Source organism: Cynoglossus semilaevis, chromosome 12 (assembly GCF_000523025.1).
Source record: "Cynoglossus semilaevis isolate Cse_v1.0 chromosome 12, Cse_v1.0, whole genome shotgun sequence".
Taxonomy (NCBI): domain Eukaryota; kingdom Metazoa; phylum Chordata; class Actinopteri; order Pleuronectiformes; family Cynoglossidae; genus Cynoglossus; species Cynoglossus semilaevis.
Window position 1 is genome coordinate 8131967 of NC_024318.1, and position 12926 is coordinate 8144892.

At 38.6% G+C, this 12926-nt stretch overlaps 2 protein-coding genes across 4 annotated transcripts; one reads left to right on the plus strand and one right to left on the minus strand.

The window, feature by feature from the left end:
• Positions 1 to 6: 6 nt before the first annotated feature.
• On the plus strand, positions 7 to 4591 carry morn4 (MORN repeat containing 4). Of its 3 annotated transcripts, none has more exons than XM_025060715.1 (5): positions 26 to 98; positions 2452 to 2525; positions 4008 to 4122; positions 4204 to 4313; positions 4413 to 4591. In XM_025060715.1, the coding sequence occupies exons 2-5, from the start codon at positions 2459 to 2461 to the stop codon at positions 4559 to 4561; spliced, it is 441 nt and encodes a 146-aa protein (XP_024916483.1). In that variant the 5' UTR covers positions 26 to 98; positions 2452 to 2458; the 3' UTR covers positions 4562 to 4591. The 3 variants fall into 3 exon arrangements, with proteins under 3 accessions (XP_024916484.1, XP_024916483.1, XP_008320099.1); XM_008321877.3 differs by lacking the exon at positions 26 to 98 and adding an exon at positions 1431 to 1660; XM_025060716.1 differs by having other exon boundaries at positions 7 to 98; positions 4204 to 4555.
• Positions 4592 to 5214: 623 nt separating this feature from the next.
• Positions 5215 to 12611, minus strand: ankrd2 (ankyrin repeat domain 2 (stretch responsive muscle)). Its single transcript, XM_008321881.3, has 10 exons — positions 12306 to 12611; positions 11082 to 11207; positions 10884 to 10991; positions 10701 to 10799; positions 10506 to 10604; positions 9921 to 10019; positions 9738 to 9836; positions 9094 to 9632; positions 8253 to 8389; positions 5215 to 5796 (listed from the first exon to the last, which is right to left on the minus strand). The coding sequence occupies exons 1-8, from the start codon at positions 12378 to 12380 to the stop codon at positions 9504 to 9506; spliced, it is 834 nt and encodes a 277-aa protein (XP_008320103.1). The 5' UTR covers positions 12381 to 12611; the 3' UTR covers positions 5215 to 5796; positions 8253 to 8389; positions 9094 to 9503.
• Between the last annotated feature and the right edge of the window lie 315 nt (positions 12612 to 12926).

Genomic DNA, 12926 nt, shown 5'->3' on the forward strand with positions numbered 1-12926 from the left:
CAAAAAAGTCGCTACGAGATGCACCAATTGAACCCGGTGATAGACTGTTACTTTCGCCGAACACGGCTACACAACGGCAAATTCCAGGCAGCAAAACGGTACGGCATGTTACAGCCATTGTACTTACCAACACAGTGAATAAGTTTGTGTCGCCACGAGTCAAGTTCTTGTCGAAAGCCGCGCCTGTCGATAGAGCATTGCTGCTTTTTACACTGACTCGCCATTTTCTATCGCTCTTGTCTGGCGGACACTAGCACGGGAAGAGGAAGCGCTTGAGTCCGTGAACGCGCCACGCGCTCCCGCGAACCGAGACAGCTCCAAAGACTCACGGATCACAGGATAAATTTACTACATGTACCATTAAAAATACAACAAAGGCTAATGGACTGTAACAATATCAAAGGCATTAGTGCAAAGCTACTTTTAGCATCCACACATTTAACCACGTCCTTCCCTTTTTCTTTTAAATTATCATTTTGCCAGTCCCTAACACAGTGGCTTAACATAAATTGACATTATCATTATCCCACTGACGACTATCTCAAATCACACTATCTTTACTATACCCCTGAAAAAACAAGATAAATGAAAAACAAACAGGCTACTCCCAAAACTACAGTAGCAGAGGATTTTTGTTCAGCACCTTTGTTTGTGCAGGGTTCCTTTAAATACACAAACAAACTTTAACATTCACTTTCACCTTTTTTAGACAAATGACAGTCTTCCGTTAATCATATTCATTTTCTGCATAGTTCTGCATGAATTTCCAAAATTATTAATTGAACCAATGCACAATCTTGGAGAACATCCAAACCCTATACGGAAAGCCCATCTGTCTGATACTACACCTTTAGATACAATGGAAAATTTAATTTCCTGATACCTTGACAGAGATCGTGAACGAAAACGAAACGTTGTTATACATCCTTTTTATAATATCCTTTTTATGGAAAACACGATAATTACACAATATTACATTTATTATCTACGATAAAATGTGTGACATGTTTTAGTTAATATCATTATTAGTTAACATTATTATTATTAACATAACATTATTTTAGTTACTGCCCGAGAAATTGCATATAGAAAATGATTCATCTCAGTGAAACAGCGCTACTGTCAGGCAGCAGTGCTGCTGTATTGCTAGCTTCAGGTACTGTACGGAAATGTTGGCTTTTGAGCTATTTTATTTTTGATGTTACAGCATACTCGAAGTAAACGCAAATATTATGGGGAATTGTTTCTGTAAGATTTTGTTTTAAAGTATTTATTGATATTCTGTTTAACAAGCATGGTAAACAGCAAAATGTTGCATTTGTTGTCCTTCGTCGTTCACACAAATGTGTAAAACAGTTCCTGTTGTGTTCAAATCAAACGATATCTGTAAAATCAACCGCAATCGTACTTCAATGTTCTGATTCAATCAACCGCAATCGTACTTCAATGTTCTATCTGAAATATAACACATATAATCACACTTACATGATATATTAAACGTTATTTAATATTGTTTTTTTCGATATTCGAGCTTTCCGACCGCACCTGAATGCAACATACGTTTCTCAGCCGGTGTTTTTTTATATATATTTTTACGCCCCTCTGTCGCTGTCGCTGTCGCTGGTTTCCATGGTTCAGAGACGACAAACACAGTTTTCAGGTAAACGACAGCAATAACAGGTGTTTGCACTGTGTCCATTGGTGTGCTGTCACCGAGAACGGTCGGTTATATTACAATAAAATTAAACGATAACGTGTGTTAAGAAATAATGCACGCAAAGGCAGCACGAAGACTACTCATAGGGGCAGCATTTTAAATATGGACACGACGTTTACTGTAACCTTAAGTCCAAATGTGAGCTGATTAATTATTTATTCCATGGCGACAGCATGGGTGAAATTGCACCCAAGTGCTGTTTGGTTACACAGATATAGATTCAAACTGATCAGTGTGTTCTCCAGCGATTTCTTTTTTATGTCTGTATTTACAGTCACGTTTATTGAAAAGGTAATACCTTTAGATAAGATATATTTAATTTAAACAGCATGCAAAGCCTCCAGTGCAATAGGTGCTAATTTAATACCGACCAGTAAATATGAAATACCATCAATAGAACTGTAATAAAGTCTAAAATATGTAGGTAAATATGTAGGTAAATATATATATACGTACATATCCATGTGGATTACATAATTTTTTTCATTGCCGCTATCTATTGATTCAAATCTAGTTCAATGTCCAGCTACATAACGATACATTAAGAGAATTTTTTAAACAGTTTATAGAATAATTTTCACTGTATTGAGGACAGGACCACAGCCACCAATGATTAATTTGCATGTTATGAAACATTAGCTTTACACTAACCAGCATTTGACAAAAATACAAAATATACTTTACCGGTTGTGGTGTAGATGAGCCTAATGTGTGTTTGTGTCTGTAAAAAACAGAGATACCATGACTCTGACCAGAGGATCCTTCACCTACGCCAGTGGAGAGGAATACCACGGCGAATGGAAAGAAGGTAGGATATTTCACCCCTGTAAAGTTTGTGTGTGAGCATCAGCAGGATGACTAGAGAGATAAAACAGACTGGACTCTGAGGTGCATTTAATCCTCAGGACATTTTTTGACTCGACACCTAAAAAACAAAAGAGCTGGAGAGGTGCTGACAGACAGAACATACGCTTCAGTGCTAGATGTACAATGTTTGATTACAGCATGAACTGCTACGTTGTTATATGTATATGCTGTATATATGAGAAATGTAATGACATGACCTGGATCTGACCTCATATTAACCTTTCATTGAACAATCTACGGTATCATGTATGGGATGTTTAGCCTTTTGAATTCCTTTTAAAATATATGTACTTTAACCTTTGTAAGTGTTTATATCCATTTTATGTTCAGGAATTTGTACTGCACATAAGCTGCCATGTAGTGATGGTATTTTAAAATATTTAAATTGTCTTTATTCACTGAATAATGGTCTGACCATGATGCATAATGCACATATTTAAAATATTTTTATATGCATCATTTTGACATAATCTGTTTATATCTACATATCTATATATTCCATACATGTTTTAAATTTTACATAACATTATTTATTATTTATAAATATTATAATATACTATTATTAAATATGTATAAACGTTTGACAGTAATATGTTGTTATTTGATCATCATATAAAATCCTGTTCCAATGTGAAAAATAAAAAGCTGATTTTATTGTTTTGGCTCTCTCCTTTTCTCCTACATACTGACAGTGATGCTGGTGACGTGCAACTCAAAGCTATTTAGCCAAATCCCATTTAGTTAGCATAGTTAGCAATAGTAGCTTATGACAAGCAGAGCCAGATTTAACCAGCACTGGATTTGTTGAAACTCCTGGATTAGACTCCAGACACGTTTTAAAAATCCTTCATCGACTTCTGTCACCTACCAAAAAAAGAAAAATAGACATAATTTTTGTTTTAGATCAAATTTAAATGTAATGTTTTCTGTTGTTTTGCCTTTTTTTCCATGAAGCTAAAATAAAAAAGATTTATCTTTCTTTCAGGCACATTTAAGAGTTTCTCAGAAATTCTTAGCTGCGGCTCATCAGCTGCAGTCAGTTCTGGAATGCACAAGAACATTCTTGAACCATTTGCCTAGTGTTAGTTTTAAAGTGGAAATTCCTGCTAAAAAAATCTGACGGATTAGACTGCTATAATTCTCACTGCACGGGAGGCAGATGGGACTCCTAATTCAGTAGTAAACCTTGAGCTGACAGAGGGTGGGGGCAGGGTGAGAGGAGTGAGAACTTAAATCTGACACATGTGACAAGGCATGTGGTTCTACAGTTGTTACAGAATATAAAATACTTCACTATAGTTGGAAGTTGAAATGCACCGTTCAGCTTTTCTGATCAAATTTGAAAAGTTTGAAATGGGAGTATTTATTGACACGATGTGTTTCTAGTTGAGTCATTATTCACTGGGGTGTGTGAACTTCACAGGTCGGAGGCATGGAGTCGGTCAGCTTAAGTTTCATGATGGGACCTGCTACACCGGCCAATTTGAGAACGGACTCTTCCATGGTTCTGGTGTACTGCTCTTCACAGATGGGTCCAGGTTTGTGTAACTCTTTGTAGAGAGTCAGAATCTCTTACACTCTGTCCAAAGTTACACCTCTTTATTTCCTTCCATCATCAGGTACGAGGGAGAATTTGCTCATGGAAAGTTTCAAGGTACAGGAGTCTTCAGTCGATACGATGGCATGAAGTTTGAAGGAGAATTCAAAGATGGTCGTGTCGAAGGATATGGTACGTCTACGTTTTCATTGCCGGAACAATGTGTCCATCTCATAGTGTCAGTGTTGTCTCTCTGTGGTCGGTTATAAAATGTTCTGCTTGTGCCATCAGGGCTCCTCACCTTCCCAGACGGAGCTCATGGTGTCCCACGCAACGAGGGCTTGTTTCAAAACCACAAACTCCAGAAGAGAGAGAAGTGTGCAGGAGTGGTGCAGCGTGCACAAGCTTCAGCCACAAATGCTCGTGGTCTCACACTTTGACCACCATGGACCCTGAGGGAGACAGGGTCAGGGTTATAGCACCTTCTAGGAGAGCATCACAGACTTCTTCTCTGTACTGTCCTCCGGCACTTGTCTCTGTGGGTTGTTTCGGGGGTTTTTTTCAAATATTTTATTGTAATATTTAGTTTCTTACAATAGCTTGGGCTACACATGCTATTTGACGGAACAATGGCTTTTTGAATGACAAGGTAGAAATGCACAGTACTACGAAGCACACTCGAAATATTGCTGTTTTGCTGTTGTACTGATGAGTATTGCTTTACATTGTAAGCTGTCGTATTTGAAGGAGAAATGTGGCAGTTTCTGATACAGGGCTGTTTTTTCAAGGTCATCACTTTCTGTCAGTAGAAGAAGAAAAAAACTGAATAGTCTCACGCAGATCGAGTCCTCCATCTAGACGTTGGCTGTTGCAAGGCAAACATAAAGTGCAGACTCTATAGTTGCTCACAGGACTTTGGGAACAAATTATTATTATTTTCTTTCTCCAGGCAATATTGTTGAACCAAAAATCCAGAGTTAAGTGTGAAAAATTGCCAGATTTCGCCGTACAGTAACTGAACACGGTGGTCCTTTACCTTTTATGAGCAGGTATTGCACATGTGGTATTTTAAAGAGCTTTTTCTTTTTTTGCTACCGTGTGTGTGTGTGGTGGGGCGGGGGCATGTAAAGTGAGTACATACTGTATCAAATACCTGCAAGTCATTACGAGAGGGGAACATGGGTAGCTCTACACAGCTACGTTTTTTGGACTGTTGATGGAACAGCAGCCTGATTATTGTCCAAATTATTATTTTTCTGGGTCTGATTTGGTCCTTATTAGTTATTTGATGCTGTAAAACAGGAAGTGACCTGATCGTTCTGATGATCACTGCTTTTTTTGACTGCTCAGAATCAGGCAGAAAGAAGAGGACACTGCCTATGGTGCAATATTTTGTCGTTATTTTTAAACCCTGTTTGTGTAGGTTTGTCTTTCATCTTCATATACAGTCACTGGCATGCACCTATAGAACACAAGCTTTGAAACATTCAGCAGCATCAGCCTTTAGTCACGCTGTTACAGTTCAGTAACTGTATCTCACACTCTTGGCTCACAGTGTGTTTTCGTACAAAAAAAAAACGTGAGGGTTGCAGATACAGTAAGTGACATGGCATTTTTTAATAATCTCATCTCTCCGACGAGTGTTCCTATTGAATCTCTCGTTCGTTGGAAGCATCTGGTGACGAGAAGAAAAAAAAACAAAAGAATCACATATGCCTTAAATTCCATAGTTAAAAGATGTCCGTCTGAAAATTGAAGTTGGCACAATCCCCCAACCCCCCGCCTCTCCTTTCCTGCCTGCATCATTTGCTCTAAAGAGTCTGTCAACCACTCACACTTCACTCAGAGCTGTTGCTAAGCTGCGCCTGACTTTCAGTTTCTGTCACTAACAAGTCCGGCAGCTGTCAGCTTTCCTGAAAACCTCCCACTCCCAGTAGAATTGACTGAAGACTCATTTTTTACATGGCGCGTTTCACCCTGAAACCCTCATCCTCATCAGTGGTTGATAAATATAACTGGATGACTTTAACTTAGGACCTATACCTTAAGGTAGACCTTTACGAGGCAGCTGAACTATAGATCTGTTTAGTTATCATATGTGTATTTCAGAGTCTGTCATTTAAATGTTAGCTGTTGATTTTGTCTGGAATGTTTGTCGATGGCAGTTTGCAGCTTGTGTTACCGTGTCGGTTCTGGTCTGTCATATCGGTGGAGACAGACCAAAGTGTTACCTGACTTGTGTAAACTGACAGTGTGACCATGTATCGGTGTTTACGGTTATTACCAGTGTACGGTTACACATTAAATCAGTGTACTTGAAGTGTTATTAGGCCTTACATAAATCAAGTTTTTGTTATGAACCCATTTTGTTCCTGAAATGTACAGTATGTACACTTTCTAAGAATGCAATAAAAATTAAACTGTCAATTGGTAATGTTCTCGAATTTTTTTTTTTAATCAGGTAAAAACACAAAAGTTATTATCTGTTCACTTTATGCTGTTTCATTCTTTTCATAGTTGTTGGCAGCTGCAGTTAATCCCAGCAATCAGTGTCCCAGTCCATCACTGGGCCACATACAGAGACAACTGTTTATACTGTCCTCACATTTTAACCTATGTTTATTCCAGAGAAAACAATGTAATCCTGCTGTTTATGGACTTTGGGAGGAAAACAAACGTAGACAGAGAGAAATTGTAAACCCTGCACAGAAAATGTTACTGATTGATTTGATTCAAACTAGAGCACTAACCTAAATCACATTCACTCACTCAGCTCATGTGCAAACCATCTCAACCTCTTCTGTCTAAGCCTAACTCCAAACTTCCACCTTAACTGTCCTGTCCCTCCTGGTCACTCTTGCTTCATATCTCTACTGACCAACACTGTAATTCCCACAAAAAACTGCTCTTCTCTTTAAAGATGGAAATTAAATTACCAGTCAGAGCAACCCCCTCACTGTGGCACAAATAAAAAAAATACTAAAAATTAAATTAATTTGCTCTGCTGTCCTTCCACACCCGTGTTATACCCAGAACCCCCATGGGGTGGAACACACCGTAATGCAGGAACAAATGCCATAATCTGTTAGCAGAAAACGTATATTTTAGGAATATTTTTTGTCCTACTTCACCTCTGTCTTAACACATTGGTGTCAGCAGCAGCAGCAGCTTAAAAGGACCACATCAAGGAAAACCAAATCTCACGTGCAGTGAAAACGAAAAACCCTGTTTCTTGTGTTCCCAAAGATAACCAAAAGAAGCTGCAGTCCAAGTAATATTCTAGTCAGTTCTATTGTAGAGAATGCAGTAACCTCAAGTGTGAAACAGCCATTATATTCAATGAACAATAACAAAATCAATACTCAATCATGAGCCCACAGAGATACTGGCGTCTAATATGCTCCTCTAAGTGCAATCAAAAAGAATGATGATTGTGGTGACAGAAAAACCAGATAAAAACAGAACACGTGTCGGTGCTGCTGTATCTGTGAGGACACGTGTGTTTGTATGAGCCTGAACTGAATAATAGGCTGTATTTCAAACCATGTCCCACTTCACTCCCATTATGTTGGAGAGTTAAGCCTCTTTCACTCACACACAACTGACTGACTTCCACAGAACACACTGAAATATCACCATTCCATTCTCAGTAGAACTGAATGGTGCTTTCAGAGTGTGTCTGTCCAGATTTTACCTGCCTGGAAAACACCATTGCCATGGTTACCTTTTTCCCACACTAACAATGCAACGCTGCTTTGCAGGCTCTCAGAGTAAAACTAGTGCACAGTATCATCTTCAAAAGGATGAGCGTATGTCAGGCTTTAGACGATGGAAATGACAGCATGTGCTTAAATAATTAAGGTTTAAATGAATTCTGCACAGAATCTTGAAGCAGAATATTTCACTTTTTATTGCCTAAAATGCTTTGCGCTACTGCACTTACAGCAAAAACATCCCTGGTTTGAGCCCTGAATTTTTCCGTGATAAGACTTGAATTTCAAGATGTTTTGTTTAGACTCTTTTAGGAAGGCAGGTGTACGTGTGAATTTCAAGATGTTTTGTTTAGACTCGTACGTAGTGTTTGGACGAGGAAACCTGCTGTAGAAAAAAAAAACAATCAGATCCACATACCTTATATAAATGCACATTTTCATTCAGAGATGTCTGGGCCACAGCAGAAGACAGTTTATTCACTGAAGACCAGGGAACAGCTGCAGTAATGGGTGTGAGCAGCCAAGAAGAGTCTGGGAGTTGTGAGAGTTCCATTTCTGCAAATTGAGTTAAGAATCTTGTCAGTATTAATGGTCTTTTCACTGCTAACCACTTATTATGCATCATGATCATCTGATTGAATCCAAATTATTTCGACAGAAACACAAACCCAAACAAATCTTGGGAGTGATGTCGTCATCCAAAGCCTGATCTAAACAATTGTCACTAAAATATTTTGAAGAGAAGAGCCGTCATTAACACGTCTGAATTAGCTTTTTTTAGTTAAATAAACTGAACCATGTCTAATTTGACCGTGGTCTCCCAATTATTTCGCTGTCTCGTGCAGACTGTCTCGTGCAGACTGAGTGATCTTGTGCTGTTTACACATCTGTGTCCTCCAGACCCTGACAGTTAACACTTAGCCTTGGCTGGAACAGGAAGCAGTGTGTGCAGCTGATAGTGTATCTGATGAGTTGTCTGGGTTAGTGTTCAACTGAAGGCTGCAGCTGCGTGTCGCCTTTAAACAATATACAAAAAAAAAAAAAAAACTACATATACTTCATAATGTACTTGTAATTTGAAGATTTTGTGTTTTAATGCTGAAGGTTGTAACTGTCTGTCTTGGACACATTGATCCACGAAAAAGAGATTTCCACGGCTAAACATAGTTTAACGAGTAAATACATAAGTATTTATTAATTTAATGTATGCTAAAAAAACTTGTTCTTGAAAATAAATATCCGTGAATTAAAGAACTCACCGTATTCAGAAGAGACCTTTATCATAAGGCGGGGGGTCAGGAGGTTTGCTCCTCCACCTGATGAACAGTTGAGCTGCTGATGACAGAGGGAAAATATGTCTGCTGAGCCTCCCCTACCCCCCCAAATCCCTGACTTTAACAGAGCACATATATTTATCACTGGTATTAACACCTAACACCTGAGCCTCATACCAACCGCACTGGACTGTACTGTGCTTGGCCTGGCCCGTTGTCTCTGTTATTTAGGCTAGCATTAAGCTAACTAGCTAGAAAAAGTTACAAAGGTGAATTATTATAGTTTAGTTGCTGTAAATGGATTTTAAAATTCTCAGTTCATATTAAGTAAAACATTTATTTTGAACCTGAGGCGAGAAAGTTACAACAAATATATTTTGAAAAACACCTATATTTTATTCACTCCTCTCCTGAGGTGTTTCAGATGACACGTGTTCCACCACCTTCATCTGCTCCAGCCTCTGCAGTGTCTCCAGGATGTCAAGCTGCCACTCCTTAACCTGCTGCACCGCCGTCTTTCCCTCCTGAAACACAGAGGACATTTATAGATAAAGTATATGTCCATATAAAATGACATCACACATTTTAAACTGACCGATTTTCTCTTCTAAAGTATGTGAACGACTTACACTGTTTTTGATTTTAGTGTCAGCTCCTGCAAAGATGAGCATTTCTGCTATTTTGTATCTGTTGAGGCGCACGGCGTCATGTAAGGCTGTGTCTCCTTCCTGAGGGAACGATGCATTTTTTATATATTTATTTTTATATTAAAATTTGTATAATGGAAACTCAACCCTAACATTGTTCTTTACCCTGTCCCTGAGGTTGACCTTGACCTCATAGGTCAGCAGGTACTCCACAATGTTGACATGTCCAGTTCTAGTGGCCACATGCAGAGGTGTGCTGTGTAGCTGCAGGGTGGACAATCACAATCACAGTCACAGTCACTGTATCACAATCACTTAGGAACACTGGTATCAAACATGTGGCCCAGGGCCAGAAACAAGTCTCAAGCAACCCTTATGCTTGATTATAAAATTATAAAAAGTATAATTCTATGAATTTTTATATTCTGAGGTCTTAAATTAATTTTAAAATTAAACATAAATATGTGATAACATTTACAACAGTCAAAAAAAATTTACTTTCAAATTTTCTCTATCTTGTGAATTTTTAAACTCAAGTTATATTTGACTTCATTTTAGGGAAAATTGAATTTTCATTCCACAATTCTGAAAAAAAAGTAAAAATGTAGATATTGTGTATTTTCAATCCAGCTGGCTCCAATACTGCAACAGATTTAAAATCAATAAGACAAAAAATATATTGCAGCACTACTAATGTCTTAGTTGTAGAACTCTCATGTACATGCAGACAGTCCATAGATGTCAGTCCACCTTATCTCTGAGGTTCAAATCTGCTCCATGACTCTTCAGGACCTTGACAACTTCCAGACTTCCTCCTCTGCAGGCCCAATGTACGGCACTGGACTCCAGCTGGAAGAACAGCACGTATGAATATTAGGACTTATCAGCACTGACTTCTGTCTCTTATGTGTCTAGATTTTTCCTATATTGACATCAATGTCTTGCCTGATCTTTGAAGTTGACATTTGCCCCTTTTTCCAGAAGACTTTGGACGACTGTGGTGTGTCCTTCTATTGATGCGCGGTGCAACGCTGTCCTCTTCAACTGCCATATATTTACACAGCAAATGATGTACAGTAAGGATGTATACCATGATACTCACTCTTCTTCATTCACAGCCAGCCGTACCTCGTCGTGGACGTTCGGACTCCCACCATCTGCCAGGTACTCGTCCACTACCTCCAGTTTGCCTTGAGCAGCTGCAGTCATGAAGGCAGCAGCATCCACGCTGTTCATCTGTCAGTGGAGACACAGAGAGAGAGAGAATTAAATCACACTGATTAAATGATTTTTCTACCAAATAAAAATATAATTTCTGAAGCTCACCACAGGAGGTTCCACAGATGGTGCTGTTAGGTTTGCTTCTGTGAAATCAATGGTATTTTCTTCTATGTCCACATCCAAACTGTGAGAGTTCAGGTTGGAGGAAATTGTCCTCACTCTGTTGTCTGCCTTAAAAACGAAATTTAAACATTGATTCATTCACCTTATGCTGCTTCATCCTTTTTATAAACCCAATCCCAGTATTCATGAGGCACATAGAGAAAATCAACCATTCACACACAGAACGTACAAGTAATTAGAACCTGCTTGAGGAAATTGTTCCAGGTAATTAAATGTGATTGATATTAATAGACAAGTGACTCGTTACAGCAACGATCTAAGATTCCAGATTCCAGCCTGGATCAACACTGAATTTATTGCCTTCGTTCTTCTCGAAGCCAAATGACGAGGAAAAATGTCCATCATCATTGGCAGGGATTTGTCTCTAATCTTCACTGTCTTCTCTGAACTCCAGCTTCTCTGTGCAGCGTGTGGTCTTCAAAGGGCTTGGTAGAACAATACGCTCTCATTACCGGGCCTTACATTAGAGTAAATATAGACATAAAACACAGGCTTAGCATAATATAGAATGCCTTAATGTTAACCTGATAAGAATAGGCTCCATCTGCCTCATACCGGACACATTAGACAAACAAACCTGTATAGATGGAGGAGATGGAGAAGCAAAACAGTCCAGACCGCTGTTCAACTCTAAAGCTGTAGGCTATAATTAGTGACGTTAGCTTGACTGATGAAAAAAGGCAAGTTATTCACTACAATATATTTTTATGTATTGTTTAAAAACTGTATTTTGTATGTATTTCATTTTTTAATAAAATTTCCATCAGTCTACATGTCTACTTCTATTGTATACATTTCTTTTTTGTTATTTCTATGCCCAGAAATTACATCAAAAAAAAAAAAATCTATTTTCAACACTGCAACCAAATTTTGTTATTTCTATGCCCAGAAATTACCTCAAAAAAAAAAAATCTATTTTCAATACTGCAACCAAAAGTAGAGTAGAGTAGGGCTTTATTCATCCCCCTTGGGGGAAACATACTAATGGGTTAGTGCTTTTCAAGTTCTTACAGTTAAAGTTGGGAAGCTGACAGACCGTGATGGACATAATCACAAACCCAAATGTGTGAAAAGAATCATCAACATTCAAGTTGTTATTCTGTCTGTGGTGTCTGTGTTTCTATAAAACACTTGATCATCACAAACCTGAACCTGCTCTTCCACTTCTGCGTTACAGTCCATCCCAGTGGCTGTCCGCTCCACCACCTCCTCCTCCTCCATGGCTGTTTCCTCAATAAAAACAAAAAGTCCTGCTTCACTTTAACGAAAAGTCTGGAGGATAAAAACAAAGAGAAGAAGAAGCAGAGAAGTTGTCATGGGGCTCTGAGTGTCTTTATCCAGCGGTGGTGCAAGGGCAGGAGCTGGACAGGAATGGGACACAGTGTTAACCCTGCAAACAGGTGTGTGAGCCCTGTGGTGTGTGTGAGTGTGTGAGTGTGTGTGTGTGTGTGTGTGTGTGAGCATGAGCCGTGTGTCAGATCTATTTACTCTCTCTTCCTGGCTGACACAAACAAACTCACCCTCTGTTTCTTTGGGTTTTTTTTAACACCTCACTATTATAAATGTTTAAATCTACCTCCATCTTTATTGAATTCATCTGTACCTCAAAATACCTGCGAATATTTGTTCCAAATCAACTTGTTAAAGGGGATTTTGTTATGAAATAACATTACAAAATACCTGCGAATATTTGTTCCAAAATCCACTTGTTAAAGGGGATTTTGTTATTGTAACAAAGAAAAATCATGTTTTTACTTCTACAGAAAA

Coding starts and splice junctions, on each gene's coding strand:
- morn4 (XM_025060716.1), top strand. CDS start 19: ATGCACCAATTGAACCCGGTGATAGACTGTTACTTTCGCCGAACACGG. Junction 99..2,451: donor AAATTCCAGGCAGCAAAACG/GTACGGCATGTT, acceptor TGTAAAAAACAG/AGATACCATGACTCTGACCA. Junction 4,123..4,203: donor CTCTTCACAGATGGGTCCAG/GTTTGTGTAACT, acceptor TTCCATCATCAG/GTACGAGGGAGAATTTGCTC.
- ankrd2 (XM_008321881.3), bottom strand. CDS start 12,380: ATGGAGGAGGAGGAGGTGGTGGAGCGGACAGCCACTGGGATGGACTGT. Junction 11,208..12,305: donor AAGTGGAAGAGCAGGTTCAG/GTTTGTGATGAT, acceptor TTCGTTTTTAAG/GCAGACAACAGAGTGAGGAC. Junction 9,633..9,737: donor ACACTAAAATCAAAAACAGT/GTAAGTCGTTCA, acceptor TCTGTGTTTCAG/GAGGGAAAGACGGCGGTGCA.